The following is an 18,329-nucleotide window of genomic DNA, read 5'->3' on the forward strand; positions in this document are numbered from 1 at the left end:
CCATATCCGTGTTCGTATTTTACAGATCATCCCCAAAGTTCGACCTCTTTTGATGTTGAGTTGGGCAATAATTTGGGGAGCTAGGAAGTCAATGTTTTGAAATGGAAAGATGGAAGCCCCGAACATCCTTGTGTCCTGTACCACCTCCCTATGGTCTAGTTTTGTCCGCCGCAACTCAAACTCTTCCAAGCCTAGACCCTTTACTCTTCTGTTCCATCTCAGCTTTGGACTCTGAATTTTCATTGGCATCAAAATTTTTGTCGATAGTACTACTACGGTCCTGACATTTTTGCTCGCGTTGTTTCTTGTACTCCTCTTTTAAGTCTTTCTTTTCTTCTCTTCTTGGGGACATGGAGTTTCTCAATTTACTTTTTTTTTGTTTCCAAATTTACAGTTGGTTTGACATCACAAAATGTGCCTCTCATTTTTTTCTTAATTCTGATCTAATAGGGTGTTGTCTCTTATGTTTATTTGGTTTTAATTATAAAGGTATTTACATCTATTTAAGTGGTTTTTATGTTATATTTGAAAGAATTTATAAAAAAAATGACATATATGAAATTGAGTGTTAAATTTTGGCTATTATTGATAAATTCTCGTTTGGTTATGTATTAAATCTTTTATAAAAAGAGAATTGTTATTAGCACTCCAAAAAACTTATTCTACACTCCAAACTTTCTATATTAGAAAAGAAAAATACACTTGTGAGGAATGTATAATGAGATTTTTGAAGTGCCAATAACACTTTCCTATAAAAATTGGCATTTTATGAAATTGGGGGCAAAAATTTGGCCATATATGATTAGAACTCTTACTCTATACCAAAAATTATTTATCTTTTTGGGTTAATCTCATTTTACTACATGAAGTTTCTTGGTTTTCAACATTTAATACATCAAGTGTTCTTCATCCTAGAGTGGTACCTGAAGTCGTAAATTGGGACACTTTCATACATCACTTAAGGTTGATGTTAACTCAGTTGTTAACTGGTAACATGGTACACAGGTAGACAATGACTGGATGCCACACATTTCAGCTTTGATACCATATTGAATCTTAGCTTGTAAGAAAACTCAGCAGTGTGAAAAATACATCCCTTAAGGTTGATGTAAATAAATAGCTCTGATACCATATTGAATCTTAGCTTGTATGAAAACTCAGAGGTGTGAAAAACGCTTCTTCTCATTTCGTTGACCTATTGAACAATACACACATTTCAGTATATATAGATACAATTCAATTGTCATAATTGACCCTAACATTTACAACTAATTACAAATAGCCCTGGATTGACTTATTCTAATTGTACAATTACTATTAGACTCTTTACCACGTGTCAATATGGGCCCACGTGGATATTAAATAAAGTAAAAATTAATAAATTTAAAAAAAATTACAAAAAGAGTAAAAAATATAGGCCTTTCCTACCTCACCCTTCGCTCCCACCCAACCCTTCCTCCCTTCTTTATCCATTAAGGCTGGGCAAATGGGTCCTAGACCTGCAGATCGGGACGGGTCCAAAATTTATGTACATAAAATTAGGGCTGGTTTGGGTCAGGATCCTGAACCAAAACCCCCCAACCCGAATCCCAAACCAAAATATTTCGAAATGGGATTTTATATCCCGAAACCAAACTGAAACTATTCACTTCCCGCGATTTGGGATTCCCGAAATCGTCTCGGGATTTTTGGGACACTTCAGGCTTGGGCCTTGAAGCCAAAAAAATCCTGCACAGACAGATCACAGTTTCACTGATTCATTCACATAAACATAAACATAAATATAATCAAACACAAACAGATCCTGCACATACCCATAAACTTCCACCATTCCTTACAATTTCGTGCACCGATGACCCACCTCCCAAGTGCCAAAGGCCTGCAGTCCTGCACAGCACCCACCCTAATCTGAAACCCTGTAATTCGTGCATGTCCTATTTCCCCATCCCCTATAATTTTATTCTACAAATTCGTGCACCCACCCACCCTATTCTTAATCTGAATGAACCTATAAATTCGTGCACCTACCCTTCCAAAGGCATGCAAGTCCTGCACTGCACCCACCCTAATTCGAAATCAAATCCCAAAATAGAGAGAAAACACGATTCAAGCAAAAAAAAAGAAAAGAAAAGAAAAGAAAAGGATGATTACGTTCCATTAATTAACCTCTCACTCTCGCATCAATAGACATAGATTTCAGAAATTCAAAAACCCTTACCTGGAGTTTGGGACTTGATTGGTGTCGGATTCGCGTCGTTGAATGAATGGGACGGAGGGCGGGATGAGCGCCTTTGAAGTGGATGGAGGACGGGAGGAACGTCGTGACTCGAATCGATGGAGGAGCGGAGCGGCAGGAGCACTATAGCCGTTCGGGAGATTGAGTGAGAGTGTGAGTGTTTGGGACACTGAAGGAAGGGGGATAACAAAATGACCTAACTCAATGAACGGTTGGATTAGATCTTAACCAATTCAACGGTCCAAGTAATTTCTAATTATAAATTAAAATTAAATATATATAACATTCGGTTCGGTTCTGGATTACCGAACGCATTCAAACTTGTGGCCGAATCCTAAATCGAAACTTTTGGAACGGGTTCGGTTTTCGCTACCAAGTGTTTCGAGAAATTCGGTTTAAGTATTTTTCGGTCAAATTTCAGGACGGAATCGGAACGGTTCAAGATATCGGGAAAAAATTCCACCCCTACATAAAATGGGGCAGGGCGGATTCCAGAAATTGTGGCAGTGGGGCCTTGATTCGAACTGTTGCTAACATTGGATTGGATTGGATTTATCTCCACCGTTGGATTTCAGACTCACTCTTCTCTTCTATCGTCTCTCTCTCCCATTCATTCATGCCTCTGCACATCACCACCAATTCACTGACTCGACTCCGTCTTCGTTTCCCTCTTTCTGGTGACTTGCGAGTTGCGACCACCATCACGTCTCCTTCCTCTTTTGCTTTGGCTTTGCTGGATTTTGGGTCTCCTTGTAGGCAGAGACCTAGCAGGCGTATATTGACCATTATCCCCAAAACCAAGCCTCGATACCGTCTTATCCCACGGTACAGCGGGTGGATCAAGCTGGGCCATCTTGAAGCGGAGAGTACGTGGTGGAAGAGCATGTGCGTTCGGCGGAGAAACCAGAAACGGCGCCACGTCGACAATCTCCTTGGCACGCGATGCTTCCACGTGGACAAGTTGGATCCCAAGGTCGGCTTACCAGGAAGGGCAATCTTGAGGCATCAAGCTATGTGCAGCAATTGATTGGATTTTTAGATCTTTCTTGTGGCATTTTTTTTTTTTTTCCTCCCACTAAAAAGCTCTGATTTTAGTTTGTATCATATTATAAGTATATTAGCAGTGGCCTTCTTTCTTTGATTTTTTTTTTCTTTGTTTGTAGATTTTGGGTTTTTTTGGGTTTAAGAGATGGATTGGGATTTTGGGTTTTCTAGGTTTTTTTGTCTGTGTTCATCGAATTTTGATGGCTGTTTTTGAACCAGTATCCCAATTTTTGTTTAAAATACTTTCGCGTTCTGTGATTTCCTCTCAATCCTTTTCATTTGAACGAGTTGCCGATTTTGTTTAGATTCTTTCTTTAAATTGGTTTTTGGGTGCTCTTTCTTTGATTTCGTTGGCATGGTGTTTAATAATTAGTAAATTTCCACATGTGGTTTCTTTAATTGACTTGATTTGGTGGTGGTAATCAACCTAAAACTTGGAAAATTGAAAATATTCACATGTTCTAACCAAAAACAAAAAATTGTAAATAGACTTGTGGACCCGTTCCGAACTAGCCTGTTTCAAACAGGCCGGGTTTAGTCTAGTTCCAAGTTTCAAAACTCTTAAACTCGGCCCGGCCCATCCATTGCATTTTAAAGCAGATTAGTCCGGTTCCTCCAAGTTTGATGGCTGGGCCGGAGTCACCACCGGCCGGCCCCGACAATTGTAGTGAAGTTGCCCAAACTAGATGATCTAATACAGTTGAATGCTAAAAGCTTCTTGTGGATGATAGATCTTGAAGAGAATATAAAGGATGATGCAGCATAAGAGAAGAACATGGAAGGTTTGTGCTTCAATCCCTCGATAGGTTTGAGTCATTAAATTATATAGGGTAATTTTATTCACACCCCACAAATTTAGAAACCACTCCACATTAAAAATCCTACAAAATTCCAACTCAATAAACTTGATTACACACTAAAACCTAAGTAAAGAAAACTCAGCAAATATTAAGTGCATATATAGACTTATTTGAATATAAACTACATCACAAGAAAACTCATCCAAGATTAGTATAAGTAAAGATACAAGGTCAAATGGTGACGACACGATTCTAATTTAGTGAAAAAAAAAAAAAAAAATTACCCACTAACACTATCGTTGGTTTAAAAAAAAAAAATCAGTAAAAATTCTACAATACACTTGTACATTAAATGCATAAAATATTTAAATTGTTGGATTTGTATGGCTGTATGTTGACAGTTTCACTCCAACCTTTTATATAATAAAAACCCTAATTTTTAGATCTCAGACAACTAGGTTTTGGGAAACTTCATCCTTCATTTTTATATATTTTGCTAACGGACGCGCATGTGAACGGATGACTCTGTAATATAACACAGAAACAACGACGCTTTCATATGGGTATATATTTATGTCTTTGCATCGGAGCCGTAAGCCAGCAATTAAAAAAAGTTAACAAGAAAAAGTCAACAAGTGGAAATTAAGGTTAAGTTATTATTGGCTGAAAGAATACTAAATTTTATGAACCACGGAAAATACCTGGATCCTTCTTATGGGAATTGCGACTGGGAGTAGTCATTCACTGTTTGATATGTGCAGAAATCATTTCAATTATTTTTTAGTCAATGGTTTATTATTATTACTAACTATAATATAAAACAGAAGCAATGATGTACTGTTATCTGATTAAAAAGACGATTAAGTTGGTGAGTCCACATCCATGCTGATCCATCGGATGCGGTAAGCCAACAATTAAAAAACTCAACGAGTGGAAATAAGGTTAAGCTATTATTGGCTGAAAGGATAATATTTTATGAAGGTTTTTTTTAGTTAAAATGGTAGATTTGCATAACTCCTCACTTTGTCTTTGAAGTTTGAAATCAATAGAATTAATCCTTGAGTTTGTCCACCATCAATTATTTTGATCATTCCTTGAAAAATCTCACTTAAATAAGAACACAATGATCAAAATGATTTTGTCATTTTGATCATTATTTAACATAATTTTGCACGGAATGATCAAAATGATTGATGATGTCAAAGGCCACTTCTATTGATTTCAAATCTCAGAAACTAAAGTGATGTGTTATGCAAATCTCAGAAACCATTTTAGCTAAAAAAAACCTTCATAAAATGGTATCCATTCAACCAATAATAGCTTAACCTTATTACTAGTTGAGTTTTTTAATTGTTGGCTTACCGCATCCGATGGATCAGCATGGATGTGGACTCACCAACTTAATTGTCTTTTTAATCAGATAACAGCACATCATTGCTTCTGTCTTATATTATAGTTAGTAATAATAATAATAAACCATTGACTAAAAAATAATTGAAATGAACCATTTTATGAATAACGAAAATAATTGAAATGTAATGCTACAGAGACAATTCTTGAACCACATTCTGTAAATTTACTTTAAATGAAGTTGCCACGTTAAAAAGTAATAGCTAGGTAGGAAAATGCTTGTTATAAATTACTTTTAAAATGAAGTTCTCACGAAAATTTCAATCCTTCAATTTGACCACATTCACGTTGAACGACACATAGTGGGTAGGAAGAAAAGCATGAGGATTGATATAACAATAGAGAGCCATTGTCCATACCGTACTGCATATTCCAATTCTTTGAGTGACTCTTTTCTTTTGCTTATTTGGCTTTAATTCTCTTATGGCCAATCAAGGGATTTTTTCGAACTCAAGGAGAGTATCTTGAAGTACATTCTCATGACTTTAATGTACTCTTTTTTCTACAATTAGGAGCACTCTTTTTCCATTAGGTTTTTGGTAACCTAATGAGGTTTTTATGAGACACATGTACTAGTCATACCTTTGTGAGCTTTAAAGATCCTTCTGAATATGTGTTCACACCAACATCCTGCATTAACTCACTTTTTTCTCTTTAAGTCTATTGGATTATCGTAGCAAGGTTTTTGTAAGAAATTCATTTTTATATGCGCCCCTACTCTGAGACTCGTGTTAGCAATTATTATATCTGCCGAGAACCGACAACAACAACTACCATCCCCTAATCATGAAAGACCTAATACTGTTACTTCTTAAGTTGTATACACTAAAGAGCGAGTGTTGTGAACATAATTATTAATTAGAAATATGATTATGTAAACTTAAAGTAAAATCCGATTATGATTTGACGATCAAATTCTCATAGGTTTGTATTGCAAGGCAAGAAAATTTATCATGATTACTGTAAGTAAAGATACAAGGACAAAGAATGAGGACACAATTCTACCTTAGTGAAAAAAATTTACCAACTAACGCTATCATTTGTCTATAAAAAAAAAAATTAGCGAAAATTCTATAATACACTTGTTTACGCCATACATGAAACATTTGAATAGTTAAATTTGTATTGCGGTATCTTGACCGTTTCAGTTTAACTTTTCAAATAAGTATTATAATAAAAAGTTAAAAACCCTAATTTTTAGATCGCAAACAACTAGGCTTTGGGAAACTTCATCCTTCATTTTTATATTATATATTTTGTTTACGGAGACGCATGTGAACGGCTGACTGTAATATACGACGGAGAAGCAACGACTTTTTCATATGGTTAATATATTTTATGTTGTTGCATCGGAGCCGTAAGGCAGCAATTTTAAAAATAAAAATAAATAAAAAAAACTAATAAAAAAATTTTGAAAATTTTTAGTTTTAATGATAAGTACAAAATAAAGAGTAAAGTGAATAGTACCAAGCTTGACTTTTTAGTGTAAAAATATGGTTTTTCATTAAAACGAACAGTACCGGAAGTTTTTCGTTAAAGTTCCCTTAAAAAAGTCAAGTGGAAATTAAGGTTAAGTTAAGTTATTATTGGCTGAAAGAATACTAAATTTTATGAACTAAGGAAAATACTAAGTTATTAAGTTATTATTGGGAGTAGTCGTTCACAGTTTGATAGGTGCATAAATTTTTATTTTTGTATTTTTAACGAGTTAATTCAACATATAAACTGTGAAGTAAAAATAAATAGTGCATTTCTTCTCTATGAATTTCGGCATAATGTTCTTATTTTACAAACTTATAATAAAAATGGAATTTGAAGAACAATAAGACATTAATAAAGGATTAATCATGATTATCGGGTTTAAAGGATTAATATTGCCATCTCTAAATATATCTCATACCATCAAATTTACGGGAAACTTCTTTTTTATTAACTTAGGGATGAGCATGCGAGTTTTTTTGTTTTTTTGGGTAAATGGTTTATTATTTATTACAAACTATAATATAAGACAGAAGCAATGATGCGTAGTTATTTGATTAAATGAACAATTAAGTTGGTGAGTCCACATCCATGCTTATCCATCGGATGCCGTAAGCCAACAACTAAAAAAAGTCAACGAGTGGAAATTGAGGTTAAGCTATTATTGACTGAAAGGATATTATCTTAGAATAAGGAAAATTCTTGAAATGTAATGCAAGAGAGACTATCTTCTTAAATTATATTCTGCAAATTCAATTTTGAAATGAAGTTGCCATAATGAAAGATGATAAGTAGGAAAATGCTTGGTAAAAATCACTTTTGAAATTAAGTTGCTACGAAAGTTCATCTTCTTTTAACTTGACTACATTACATAGTAGGTAGGAAGAAAAGCATGAGGATTGATATAACAATATAGAGCCATTGTCCATACAATACTGCATATTCCAGTTCTGTGAGTGACTCTTTCCTTTCGCTTATCTGGCTTTAATTCTTCTATGGCAATTCAAGGGAGTTTTTTGAACTTAGGGAGAGTATTCTAAAGTATATTCTCATGATTTTAATGTATCGTTTTTTTTCTACGGTTAGGAGCATTTTTTTTCATTGGGTTTTTAGTAACCTGATGATGTTTTGATGAGACACTTGGGTTAGTCATACATTTGTGAGCTTTATTGATCCTCCTGAAAAGGTGAAACATCGACATCCTGCATTAACTCACTTTTTTCTCCTTAAGTCCATTGGATTACCGTAGCAAGGTTTTTTTGAGATTTTCTTTTTGATAGGCGCCCCTTACTATGAAACTTTTTTTTTTTTTTTTTTTGGGAGAACATCGACGATATGAGAGAAATTTACTATGTGACTCATGTTATTATATCTACCGAGAACTGATGACACAACTCCGTTCCCTAATTAAGAAAAACCTGATGCAACTGCTTCTTAAGTTGTACATGCTCAAGGGCAAGTGTTGTGAACAAAATTATTAATTAGGAATGTGATTGTGTAAACTTAAAGTAGAATCCGATTATGATTTGACGATCAAATCCTCGTAGGTTTGTATTAATTGTAAGGTAAGAAAACTCATCATGATTACTATAAAGATACAAGACCAAGGGGTGAGGACACAATTCTAATTTAGTAAAAAAAGATCACCCAGTAACACTATCGTTTGTCTATAAAAAAATATCAAAAATTCTACAATACACTTGTGTATAAAATGCATGAAACATTTAAATTGTTAGATTCGTATGACTAGATCTTGACAGTTTCAATCTAACATCTCAAATACTGGTGCATCTCATACTTCGAAGTATTATAGAAAATGCCCTAATTTTTAGATCGCAAACAACCAGGCTTTGGGAAACTTCATTCTTAATTTTTGTATTATATATTTTGTTTACGGACGCACATGCGAGGTTTTATGTTTATTAGTGTTACCTATGTGAAGTGAAGACTAACTGTAATATAAGACAGAGAAGCAACGGCGCTTGCATTGTGTAATATATATATATATATATATATATATATATATATATGTTGTTGCATCGCATGCCGTAGGCCAGCAATTAAAATACTCAATAAGCAAAAATGAAGTTGTCGGGGAAAGTTCCTCTCCTTCAACTTGACCACATTCACATTGGAAGGTAGTAGGTAGGAAGAAAAGCATGGGGATTGATATAACAAGAGTCCATTGTCATACCATATTGCACATTCCAATTCTTTGAGAGGCTCTTTTCTTTAGGTTACCATGCTTTAATTCTTCTATGGCCAATCAACTGGTCGCTTCTTCTTCCTTACCTCCTATATGGAAATATGATGTGTTTTTGAGTTTTAGAGGAGAGGATACACGCACTAATTTTACAGATCATTTATACAATGCTTTGGTTAATAAGAGAATCAAGACCTTCATTGATCGTGAACTTAGAAGAGGAGAAGAAATAGCACCAGCACTCCTCAAAGCAATTGAAGAATCAAGAATTTCTCTTGTCATATTCTCTCAAACCTATGCATCTTCGTCGTGGTGCTTGGAAGAGCTCGTTAGGATTCTTCAATGTAAAGATTCAAAGCAACAAATAGTTTTGCCAGTTTTTTACAAAGTGGAACCGTCCCATGTACGAAAGCAAGAGAGTAGTTTCGGTAAAGCGTTTACAGAACTTGTGAGCAAATCCGACAACAACAACGAGAAGGTGCCTGTGTGGAAGAGTGCTCTTACAGAAGTAGCAAATTTGTCAGGATTTCCTGTCAAGGAGGGAGAGTACGTACATTTCTTCCGCTTACCGTGTATTTATGTAGTTAATTTCCTACAATAATGTCATCAATGTAGTTTTGTGTTTCATTTTTACTCTTTATATCTTTAGCAAGTGACACATACTGGACTTTATTAGTTAGTACTAGTGCATATTGGATAAGAAACAGAGAAAAAATTTCAAGTACACTTTTTGTTAATATCGTATAATATATCTCTATGTTTGTAATATTTCCCTCTGTTTGTTTTTACATCTCTGAAATACAGCAAAAAAGATAGTTCACTGATTAAATGTGTTATTTGTTTTGAATTGCTAGCTACGAAACTACAATTATCAATGACATTGTTAATGATATCTTAGTTCGAGTACCTGATGGCACATATGTGAAAGGTTCTCATCAGCGTAAGAAAAGTATAGATCGTTTGCAAACTACTTTGGATAGTTACGATTCTTATAAAGGAGAACCTTTCAGAGATATTCAAAGAGTACTTCAAAAAAGTTATGATGCCTGGGATGATGTCGTGCAACAAGTTAGTTTGGATATGTCACACAAGGGCATGAGACAATTGAAGGGGTTTAAGGTACATACTTTAAATTATTTGAACCATTATTTATTTACACATATTTTTTATTTCCAAAAAAAAAAAACTATTCAAGTGTTTCATTATGTTCTTTTTAAAGCGTGTGATTGTTTTGTCTTGATTTTGGTTTCACAGAATTCGGCAGAGTTTACATCTATGAATTTCAGAGGCTGCGAATTCTTACAAAAAATTCCCGACTTATCTGGAAGCCCAAATCTAAAGCACTTGGTTCTAAGTGATTGTAAAAGTTTGGTTGAGGTTGATGATTCTATTGGATACCTTGATAAACTTGTTTACTTGAATCTTAATGGGTGCTCTAAGCTGAAGAGGTTTGTAACAAGACTTGGATTGAGATCTCTTGAATGGCTTTATCTAAAAGGTTGCACAAGGCTCGAGAGTTTCCCAGAAATAGAAGAGGGCAAGATGGAATCTCTAACGGATTTGGATATACGACAAAGTGGCATAAGAGAATTGCCTTCATCAATTGCATATCTTACTGGGCTTCAAAGATTGAAAGCCAATGAATGTGAGAACCTTACAGGTACATCATTACATCATATATATGGGTTGCAAGATCTGATTCAAGTTCATTTCGGTAAGTGCTCAAAACTCGTGACATTTGGGAATCATGAGGTGCAGTTTGATGAAGTTTCATCTTGCAACTCTATCACATTAGCCCTTCCCAACCTATTTGATCTTGATTTGGGAGGATGCAATTTATCAAAAAGTGATTTCCTTGTGCCTCTTGGTTGCTGGTTCGCATTAGCAAGCCTTGATCTGTCGAGAAACAATTTTGTTAGTCTTCCGGATTGCATTAACAAATTTGTCAACTTAGTGAAACTTAGATTGAGTGGTTGCAGGAGGCTTCGAAAAATTCCACAAGTCCTTCCACCAAGCCTATGTGACTTATATCTGGATGATTGCACATCATTGGAGAAAATTCCAAAATTGCCCCCGATGCTTGAGCGTCTAGAGTTGACTAATTGCATTAAACTAAGTGGAGATGAAGTGGCAAAGCTGAAAAAAAATTGGTTGAACGAGGTTGCTCTCTCTTCTTAATTTCTCTTGAAATGAAAATTCATATTGTTAATACTTGAGATAGCATTCAGATCACAACTGTTAGTAATTAGTTATCTATACTTTATTTAATTTGCAGGAATCTCTTCAGCGCGCTGAATTGCAAGTTATTCTGCCAGACAACGAAGTTCAAAAGTGGCCCAGCTATACCCTTTGACCATCTTACAACCACTGAACATGTATCAGAAAATGAATTTCGTTTTGAAAGTCCTCTACTTTCAAGGGGACACGTTATTCGAATTGGCTCTATCTGTTGTTCTTGGAGCACGAACTAATTATTTTGATAATCTTTATATTCTCATCAAGGGAATACAAAAGCTTGTACCTTATTCATGGGACGAGATGAAAATCGTGGCAACTCGTGTGACTCGAGTCAGTGGATTTAAATGATCACGAGTAGCATGGAGATATTTGTCAAGTTATATTTCCTTTCCACAACTCTGCACTATTTCCTTGCGTTTGTCCTCCTATTTTCTTGATATGTTGGTGCAACCATTTTCATAGACGGCTTTTCTGTTTAATGACTTGTCCATGTTCTACTATCAAATCTATGCATTTCCGTACGTGTGGTAAATTGTCGCAGTAAATTGTACGTATTATGTTAGGGAGGACACCGTTACCTAAATGTGTTGCGTATGACTTTGGGATATATTGTGCTGTTTAGTGAAAGAGATTAGAATTAGTTTTGCTTTGTTCTTACCGGATAAGTCACGTGCACTTTAATTTTTTGATTGTTCATTGTTACAGGTCGCTGATAAAATTGTTTTAGGCAATATTCAATGGGGAGGGTTAAATGCCCAAAAGTCAAAAGATGGTCTAATTTGTCTAAAAATATATCTTCAGTGAATGACTGAGTTACAATTATTTGGAACTCATTAGACCATTATTTAGCCAAAATGGCATCAGGCTGGCCAAGTGTAGCCTCCCTCTTAATCTTTTTTCAAGGCCAAACTCTTCTACTGCAATAATTGGTTTGAATTTAATGATTAGGATTGAAAATATCCAACGGTAGCTTATTTAAATTAACCAATAAATTTAAAGTACAAACTTTTTTTTAATACATACTATATTATCTACACAAAAGAGTGGGGGAGTAGGCTAGTCAGAGTAATATGGTTCAAAGACCTCTCACTTACAAGTTTAAATTAAAACTAGAGGAGGCTATATTTAGCCCTTCAGTTGGAAATTATATATGAGTATAGCCTAATACTATTAAAAATAATTTCTTGCATGACTATAATTTTGAACGAAGCTATGTTTAACCCTTTTTGTTGAAAATAGCCTTATAATAACGTTTTGCTAAACCGACAGTTTAGAAATTCTCCAAATTAATATTGTAGAAAATTTCATTTTAGCCTTTAAAGAAAAAAATAACTTTCGACTAAAATCTTGTGTAAGATTTAAAATAATTTTAGTCTCTTAACTCAACGTACATGTTGTCATACATTCAATCACCTCATATACTAATCATATTTTGATATTTTATTTCTCCTTTTCTTCCTAATTTTAATCTATTAATTCTATTTAATCCTAATTTTTATTTCAATTCATAATATATTTTGTTATAGAAATTTAAATAAACTTTTTTTTTTGTATAATATATTGTGATTTTTAATAAAATGTGCTTCCATCGAAATTGCTTTTGCTAAAATGCTTAGGAACATGAGTGCTTACACAAGCATTCTCAAACGAGGATCGAGTAACACTTGCACTTGAGATTTAATTGTGAGGTTTTTCCACTTAATTTTTTTTTTTTTTTTGAACAAATAATATTACCTACACTAAGGACATAGGAGTGGCTAAGCCTCATAATGGGCTAGCAATAATATGATTCAAATCTGTCTTTGATGAGAACCAAACCTAAGACCTCTCACTTATAAATGAAGATGAATTATTAGAGGACTTACAAATGAAGATGAAATATTAGAGGAAAATCATTAAACTTGAATCTTTTAACAACAGAAGAGAAACTATTAGAGGAAAATGATTAATCTTTTTAATTACGACTTTGTGAAAATAATAAGATAAAGAGAATATTTAACCAAAAAAATCAGTATAACCTATAAAGTATTTGATTCCATTTGTGGCCGACTTTAAAGGTGATTTTGTGGCGAAATTGTAGCGGGTTTATTAGCATTCTAAGGAAAAGTACAAAAATGCCACTTAGCACTAAGATCTAGTAATTTAGTAGTATTTCTCTTCATTTGTAAGTGAGAAGTCTTATATTCGATTCTCACCAAAGGTGAATTTGAACCACATTATTATGGTTTGCCCAATATGAAGTTTAATCCACTCCCCCACCTCCTTAGTGTAGATATTACCGTCAACTCAAAAAAAAAAGTACAAATCTCAAATAGGGCATTTTAGATTAAGTCTGAATGATCCTCAAACAAAGAGGACTCCAAAACAAAAACAAAAAAATCAAGGTCAACTTAGCCAATCTAATAGCCATTATATCGAAGGATTTTTAGGTATGACAAGCATGAGAGCACATCCAGCAGTCTAAGCTAAAAGGACTTTTGTCTCAGCAACTTCATAAGCTACCTCATGCAAGATTTTGGGCACAAAATTATCAACAAAACCGGTAATGGAACACTCTTTGCATACATACAGCGCCGACTCAAAGAGGCATTGCCAAAAAAAAAAAAGCAAAGGTTACAGCTACAATAGGGACTGTGCACAAAATCACCAATGACTACCGGTTGCATCAAGACAAACTGCACCAACGCCACTATACGACCTGTCCCAAATTCCTGTAATTTTGTCCTCATTAATGTTAAATTTATCGAAATGCCCCTAAAAAGGTACATGCATCAGGTTAATACTATTAGAGCAACTCCAACGTATCAAGCCCTCTAGGGCAACTTCCTATTGAATAGCCTCCGGTGAACAGTAACTGTCTTTAATGAACAGTAATTGTCTTTTGCATCTTCACTCCTAAACTGAATAGTCATGGCAATGTGCAATAAAATATTAGTATTTTTTTATTTTAAAAAATAATTTTATTTCAAATTTCAGATATAATTTTTAATCGGTTTCATTGTACCACGTTTCATTAAATAAGAAATTACAACCCAAAGTATTTGAGAAAATATAAAATTGTGGTGTAAGGTGGAAGATAATGATAAGATATTTATAGAAAAAAAAATTAAATCTTTTTTTTATTTTTAAAACTTTTTCGGATTTTTTAATAATTGTTTACATTTTTTTTTTACTAATTTTTTACATTTTTTATTAATTTTTTATTGCTTTTTTACATTTTTTTTTATTAATTTTATAATGTGGCTGACGTCAACCATGCATCATATGGCCTCAAGCTTTCAGGCCACCAATTCGAGCTGAGCTTCTCACTCGGACCCCCTACCCAATCACTCGCATGGGATGGAGAAGGTAGTTGGGGCTATTGGGTCATCAAAGTTGCCAGTCCATCGAGCTCCAGCTGCCGCTGGAGTTGCTCTTACATAGACTTAGGGCTCCGATGCTTTCCAACAGGTAGTTTCCGTTTGTTGAATCAACTACTTCAACCATTAATTTTCGGCCACCTCATAGCATCTTATGAACGTTCAAGGGTAGGAAAACAATTTTAAAGTGCTGGATGCTTCAAGAAGATTTTTAATGAAATGTGGTTATATCGAAAGTGCTTAGGAACACAGGTGCTTTTTTTCTTTTTTTTCTCTTTTTTTTAGGAAAACAGGAACACAGGTGTTTACACAAGCAACTTCGAATAGGGTTTGAGTGAACACATGCGCTTGAAATTTGGTTGTGGGGCATTTGAGCTAACTACTTTTTTTAATGTTAATTGCATAGAGGGTTACAAAATAACTAATTTTTTCTAAGAGACACACACCAAAAAGCTTGTATAATAGAGGGCAAGTCCGGCCCTGAGGATAGTTGAATAGGCGCCCGCCTAGAGCTCTTAATTTTTTTTTTTTATGTCTATATATGTGTGTGTGTGTGTTTACATATATAATTTCACAATTAATAAAATATCAAAAATAAAATTTTAGGCAATAATATAATTTTCTAATTATTTTTTTTTCACATTTTCTTCTTTTTTGTCACCCATATATAACTCTAGTATTTCTTTACCTATCAGATGTAGTCCTTATAATCCAACCATTCATTCATTTACTAAATGTAATAAGTAACTTTGTAACAATAAAAAGATATTGGAATTTGGTGTACTGTGACACACCCTAATCCGGATTTTAGTAGGCACCAAAATTGAAGCGTGTTGACCATCACCCGGATGGATGACGAAGGCATGATTGGAGCATTCTCATCATTTGATCCATGCTCTCTCCTCATTTTATCTCTCATCCCCCAGTTACTTTGAGCTGAGCTCACCACCCTAATTTCTTAATTTCCTCATTTTATCTTCTTCTTCTTCTTCTTCTCGCTCTGATACCATGAAGAAAGTTGTCTTCTTCTTCTTCTTCTTCTTCATCTCGCTTTGATACCATGAAGAAAGTTGGAATCATATCATGAAGAAAGTTGTCTTCTTCTTCTTCTTCTTCTTCTTCTTTTTCTTCTTTTCTTCATCTCGCTTTGATACCATGAAGAAAGTTGAGATTCCACATAAAACCAATTGTTAATATGGGAAGTAACTCAACTTACTTATAAACCCTTGCAAGGTTTCTCCATTCACCAATGTGTGACCCTTTTACCTTCACATTCTCACATGCCCCCTCACGTGTGGCGAGTTTTCAAGCAAAACACATGGACGACACGAATTGGGTGACATGGAGCACGTGAGGACTACACGAACTCTCTCTGATAAACCAGCTCCGCCACTCGCCAATCACGTATGTAAGCCTCTCTCTCTCCTCTCCAAATTCTTAGTTACAATTTCCTAAATTTTTCGAGAAACCAAGCGGAGAATTAGGGTTTATAGTGAGAATGCATGACATACATTTTGCTAGGGGTGGGTTCAAAAAACCGAAAACCAAACCGAACCGAGGCCGAAAAAACCGAACCGAAACTACAAAATCGAACCGAACCAAATTTGGTTGGTTCGGTTTCGGTTTTTGAGGTTTGGAAACCGAACCGAATTGAACCGAACTGAAAAAAAAAATCATATATAAATACTAAAAAATACATGTTGCCGTCGGGGTTTGAACCCTTTCCCTACGGGTTGGGGTTGGTTGTTGCAAGCCAACTCGACTGTAGGCTTTATGTTGTTATAATTGTACCAGTAATTTATTTATAGGTTTCTTATGTTTAATGCTTTATAAAATTTCTTAACTTTACAAACCCTAGCTGTCTCACTCCCATTTCATTTCAAATCTCAAACACCTCTCTGTTCCGTCCGCTGCTTCCTCTTTGCCTTTGCTTCCTCTCTTTCTCTCTCTCTCTCTCTCTCTCTCTCTCTCTCTCTCTCTCTCTCTCTCTTCCTCCAAATCACTCTCTCTCTCCAATCTTCTCCTATCCTCCTCGCGGATTCCTTCTTCCAAACCATGATTTTCCCTCGCCCTTTTCGAGATCCGACAAAAAGAGGAATTGAAAGAGCTTGTGACGATCATGGCTATATCGCTGCAACAAAGGTTGTGGTTTTATTTATTTGTCAGTTCATAGGTTTTTAATTGTATGGTTACCCATTTGAAATTTATGTAATTTAAGGTGAAAAAGTTTGTATTTTTCTCTAAATATGTTTTGGAATTTTCTAGATCTATTGTGGACTTGACTATGAATTTGAATGTGGGCACTGGGCATGCGCTATTGAAGTCCGATTATGGTATTTAGAAGAACCCAATTGCTTCTTTTTTTTTTTGATTTGCATCGATCAGTTAATTTGTTGAGTTATTTCATGATTTTGTAAATTTTAAAGTTTTTGAATTTTGAATCTTGGCGATGTACATTTCCTTGAAGAATATATGTTTATGTATTTGCTTAACTTTTGAAAATTTGAATTCGTTCTGCTTGATCACAAGTAGTTGAATTACTTGAATATATTCAGGATTTTGAGGCTCTCAATTCTCTGATATATGAGAACTGGGAGGTTGATAAGTAGGTTCCTTCCATTTACATCATTTAAAAATAAAAATAAAAAACCGAAAAAAAACCGAAACCGAAAAAAAATGAACCGAACCGAAATTTCGGTTTGGTTTCGGTTTTGGCAAAAAACCGAACCGTTTTGAACCGAACCCACCCCTACATTTTGCCAACAACTCGCGACACTTGTCATGTCGTGGCCATGACATGTCATCACATGCGAACAACGATGTTTGGCGTGTCACGATGCAAGGTTAGGTTGTCAAGACAAGTAACCAATAAGAACATGCTCAATATTCAAGCTGAATATTTGCATAGCTTCTTACTGGTAAGAACACGTGCATATTCTGAGCTAAATATTTACGAAGGTCATTATCAATAAGAACGCTTCATATATTTCCTAGATCTTTTTTTTTTCAAATTATTCCGAACGGTTTCAAATAATGAAGTCATAATTGTGAAAAAAAAGAAAAAAAAAAGAAAAAAAAAAACCTTCATTAGACAATTTTGTCGAGCACCTGGTGGGCACTTGTCAATTCGTGCTGACATTTGCCAAAAGCTTACGTTAACGTATGTCGACAATTACCATGATCCATAAAGGCTTGCATTAGTGCAAAATTGGCAACTTCTCATAAAAACAACTAAGTCTGTAATATCTTAGACTATGCATGTTTCGATTATAATTATTTTAGTATGATACAAACATCACCCTTTATTATCAAGTCGTCGTACGAAAGAACCGACTGCTATACCTCTCAAGACGAACAAAAGGGTCGCTAAATTTCGTAACAGTAACATGAAAACCAAAACAAAACAGTTGGAAATCGAATAAAGCAAGACGTAATACAGGTACAAAACCTTTAAAAACTTGCTTGGAACTGCATTGACAGACTCAAGTATGGCTTGGGTGTTATCTTTGCCAAATAATTTGATTCTGCCATCCCTGTAAGTGTGAAGAAATGATCATATA

General features: G+C 34.7%; 1 protein-coding gene and 1 long non-coding RNA gene across 3 annotated transcripts; one reads left to right on the top strand and one right to left on the bottom strand.

Moving 5' to 3' along the window:
• Positions 1-1,164: 1,164 nt before the first annotated feature.
• LOC148698753 (uncharacterized) lies at positions 1,165-3,645 on the bottom strand. The gene is made up of 3 exons (XR_015957700.1): positions 2,219-3,645; positions 1,815-1,887; positions 1,165-1,728 (listed from the first exon to the last, which is right to left on the bottom strand). It is a non-coding gene; the product is annotated as an uncharacterized LOC148698753 (long non-coding RNA).
• A 5,367-nt stretch (positions 3,646-9,012) lies between these two features.
• Positions 9,013-11,931, top strand: LOC137748411 (uncharacterized). 2 transcript variants are annotated; one of them, XM_068488555.2, is made up of 4 exons: positions 9,013-9,718; positions 10,027-10,291; positions 10,427-11,332; positions 11,448-11,931. In XM_068488555.2, exons 1-4 carry the CDS (start codon positions 9,228-9,230, stop codon positions 11,523-11,525), a joined length of 1,740 nt encoding a protein of 579 aa, XP_068344656.2. In that variant the 5' UTR covers positions 9,013-9,227; the 3' UTR covers positions 11,526-11,931. The 2 variants fall into 2 exon arrangements, with proteins under 2 accessions (XP_068344656.2, XP_088543617.1); XM_088687491.1 differs by having other exon boundaries at positions 9,050-9,718; positions 10,183-10,291.
• Positions 11,932-18,329: the final 6,398 nt, after the last annotated feature.

The sequence above is a fragment of the Pyrus communis genome, chromosome 2 (assembly GCF_041283825.1).
Source record: "Pyrus communis isolate YQ-2024b chromosome 2, ASM4128382v1, whole genome shotgun sequence".
Taxonomy (NCBI): Eukaryota; Viridiplantae; Streptophyta; class Magnoliopsida; order Rosales; family Rosaceae; genus Pyrus; species Pyrus communis.

Excerpts from the sequence above, each read along its gene's own strand:
- LOC137748411 (XM_068488555.2), top strand. The coding sequence starts at position 9,228 with ATGGCCAATCAACTGGTCGCTTCTTCTTCCTTACCTCCTATATGGAAA. Across the intron at positions 9,719-10,026 it reads TTTCCTGTCAAGGAGGGAGA|CTACGAAACTACAATTATCA; the intron begins GTACGTACATTT and ends TTGAATTGCTAG. Across the intron at positions 10,292-10,426 it reads GACAATTGAAGGGGTTTAAG|AATTCGGCAGAGTTTACATC; the intron begins GTACATACTTTA and ends TTGGTTTCACAG.